Source organism: Lucilia sericata, unplaced genomic scaffold (genome assembly GCF_015586225.1).
Source record: "Lucilia sericata isolate MDLA Ls3-8-SP2 unplaced genomic scaffold, ASM1558622v1 Contig001482F_arrow, whole genome shotgun sequence".
In the NCBI taxonomy this organism is placed as follows: Eukaryota; Metazoa; Arthropoda; class Insecta; order Diptera; family Calliphoridae; genus Lucilia; species Lucilia sericata.
The window spans coordinates 19119-22500 of NW_023995410.1; the positions used below are offsets into that span (position 1 = coordinate 19119).

General features: G+C 32.0%; 1 protein-coding gene across 1 annotated transcript; it reads left to right on the plus strand.

Annotated features, from left to right (window-relative positions):
• Positions 1-415: 415 nt before the first annotated feature.
• LOC119611571 (gustatory and pheromone receptor 33a) lies at positions 416-3177 on the plus strand. Its single transcript, XM_037967213.1, has 5 exons — positions 416-524; positions 611-1038; positions 1109-1450; positions 2479-2944; positions 3075-3177. Exons 1-5 carry the CDS (start codon positions 495-497, stop codon positions 3156-3158), a joined length of 1350 nt encoding a protein of 449 aa, XP_037823141.1. The 5' UTR covers positions 416-494; the 3' UTR covers positions 3159-3177.
• The last annotated feature ends 205 nt before the right edge of the window (positions 3178-3382 follow it).

Here is a 3382-nt window from a genome sequence, read left to right on the forward strand (position 1 = left end):
ATCAATTTTTGATGGAAATTAAGAGTGATCACAGATTTTCATTGTTTTGTTGATTGGAGCGTTATTTAAGAATCTACAGCCGATTTTGTTTTTCATATAAAAATCGATTTTTGATGGAAATTAAGAGTGATCACAGATTTTCACTGTTTTCTTGATTGGAGCATTATTAAAGGAGCTACAGACAATTTTATATTTTTCATATAAAAATCATTATGCAAAATGTGGCACGTTTTTACTGCCACTGTTAATATATTTTAATAAACTAATTGTCCTGTATAAACAAAAGTGTATAAGAGAGATGTTATCAAATGATATCTGAAAATGCGATTGTGGCGGCAGCTAAAGGCAAATTCATTTATAAATGGACAAGCAGCATTTAGCCAACAACCCTTTTGGTCAATAGTTCAAACAAAACCGTTATTTAGTAAACAACGTTAGGGAAACTTGGTTCGACAACTGGTGGAAGAGCAAATCTAAAAGCAAAAAAACAAAATATGAACAAATTTCAATTATATTTATCCCTGGTAATTATGAAAATTTTTGTTTAATTTCACTAAAGGATAAAAGCCCCCCCCCCCCCAAATTTCTCTTTTTGGGATTTTGTTTACAGATTTACGGTGTTATACCTTATGAGCGTTTAAATGTTAAAGCAAATATTTTCTTTAGCTACGTGCATATGTATGTAGTGCCCGCTTTATATTTGATTTGTTTTGGAATCATAACACTCGGTGATTATGCCGTCTATAAGCATGAAGGTTGTGACAGTATTTGTCGTTTGGCCAATATACTATTCGTGCATTTGGGTTTGTGTCTGTATGTTTTGACACATATTCTTACTCTATGGAGACGTAAACAATTCTTTATTGAATTTGAAAAATCTCTATATGCTATCGATATACATCTTCGTAAATGCGATGAACTGGGCGTTAAACAGGTGGAAAAGAAAAAGAACTTCAAGTATAAGTATTATATCACCTGGTTTGTGGTTGTTGCTTGCTTTACCTTTGCCATGGCTTATGATATCAAGGAATTGATTTTGTAAGTTTAATAGACTAAACTAATTAACGATAATTGTGATTGGAGAGTATTTTTTTTTTTACATTTACAGTTATTATCGCGAATTATTTTTCATTGTGTTTATTGTCTCGAACTTTCCTTATACTTCGTCCAGCATTGTTTTGGGTCAATTTGTTTATTACGTTTCGGAAATTTCTCAACGTTTTATTAAGCTTAATGAGCTGTTCGAGAGAATTAATCGTGAGAGTGAACGTAAACATGCTCCTTTAATGATATTCGATATTGAATCAGAGATTAAGAAAGAAATGCCTTCTAATCAAGAGTTAAGACAACGTCATGTTGTGGATCATATTTCAATTAATGAAGATAGTGACGAATTTAACGATGACGTGGATGATGATTTAAATGATGCCGAAACTATTCCGGCCGATAGGTATGTATATACATACATATAAGTCATCCATATGATAATTGGTTGTTTGCACATTGGGACCATTAACGTGACGCATATTTAGTATATATGAAAAATGGATTTTTTTTCATAGTGAAAAATACTTTTTTTATGGAGAATAGTTTTTAGAAGTAGAGACTATAGTCAAGACTACAGATATATAGAATATAGACAAGAAAATAGTCAAGAATATAGATGAAAATATAGTCGAAACTAGACTATAGTTAAGATTATAGAAGAGGTTATAGTCAAGACTATAGACTATAGTCAAGACTGTAGTCTATAGTCAAGACTAAAGACTACTATAGTCAATGCTAGACAATACTCAAGACTAGACTATAGTTAAGATTATAGTCAAGACTAAAGTCGAAACTGTAGTCAAGACTATAGTAAAGACTATACATGAAACTATAGTCAAGGCTAGACTATAGTTAAGATTATAAACGAAACTATAGTCAAGACTAGACTATAGTTAATATTATAGAAGTGACTATAGTGAAGACTATAGACTATAGTCAAAACAATAGACAATAGTCAAGACTAGACTATAGTTTGGATTATAGTCAAGACTATAGACGAAACTGTAGTCAAGACTAGACTATAGTTAAGGTTATAGTCAAGACTATAGACGAAACTGTAGTCAGGACTATAGTCAAGATTATAGACGAAACTATAGTCAATGCTAGACTATAGTTATGATTATAGACGAGACTATAGTCAAGACTATATTCTATAGTCAAGACTATAGACTATAGTCAATACTATAGACGAAACTGTAGTCAAGACTAGGCTATAGTTATGGTTATAGACGAGACTATAGACGAAACTGTAGTCAAGACTAGACTATAGCTAAGATTATAGAAGAGACTATTGCTAACACTATAGTCAAGACTGTATACTATGGACGAGACTTTAGATATATAGTGCTATAATCGATACTATAATCGGTCTATTATAGAACCCAAAAAAAAAAACATAAACATTAATTAGTGGTTCCCCCCATTTTGCAGTCCCACCTCTGAAACCAATCTACCCGAACTTTTTAAGATACACGATAAAATTCTCTCGCTCTGTGTAATCACTAATGCCCAATATGGACCGCAGTGTGTACCCTATATGGCCGTATGCTTTGTCATTGCTATCTTTGGCATATTTCTACAGACGAAAGTGTACTTTGTTGTTGGTGGCAAAAATCCTATACTCGACTATATGGTCTTTATCTATATGCTGTGGAGTATGTCATTGATGCTGGTGGCATATTTAGTTTTACGTCTGTGCTGTAATGCCAACGGCTTTTCAAAACAATCGGCCATGATTGTCCATGAGATAATGCAAAAGAAACCGGCCTTTATGTTGGGCAATGATGTCTACTATAATAAAATGAAATCGTTTACGCTGCAATTTTTACACTGGGAAGGATTTTTCCAGTTCAATGGTATTGGCTTGTATACTTTGGATTATACGTTTATATTTTCGGTAAGTGGGAGATTTTTCTTTAGATTTTTTTGGGTTTGGTTTTTTTTTATCGTTTTAGTTATTTAAAATAAACTGTGTTTTGCGAGTTTATTTTATTGACTTTTTCTTGTTTGTTGTTATTTATTTTTAGACCGTCAGTGCTGCTACTTCGTATCTGATTGTGTTGCTACAATTCGATATGAGTTCAATATTGAGAACGGAAGGCTTAATGTAATTTACTAGCGATTGCCTTTTTAACGTAATTTTTGCTTTTCTTCTTAAAGTTTTTTATTAACTTTTTTCTAATTGTTCTTTATTAATCTTTATTATTAAAGCTTTGCGAAATTAAATTATCCGTGGTTTCTTTAGGAAAAATAATGCAATTTTGTACTTGACGAATTGACAGCTTAAGCAAGTAGTTGCAGTGATAATAGATGTCTAGGAAAGTGAAGGGGTATT

What these genes read in the sequence shown, in the direction of transcription:
- LOC119611571 (XM_037967213.1), top strand. Translation starts at nt 495, where the DNA reads ATGAACAAATTTCAATTATATTTATCCCTG. An exon ending in GAAACTATTCCGGCCGATAG is followed by an intron (nt 1,451 to 2,478) that starts GTATGTATATAC and finishes CCCATTTTGCAG; the next exon opens with TCCCACCTCTGAAACCAATC. An exon ending in ATTATACGTTTATATTTTCG is followed by an intron (nt 2,945 to 3,074) that starts GTAAGTGGGAGA and finishes ATTTATTTTTAG; the next exon opens with ACCGTCAGTGCTGCTACTTC.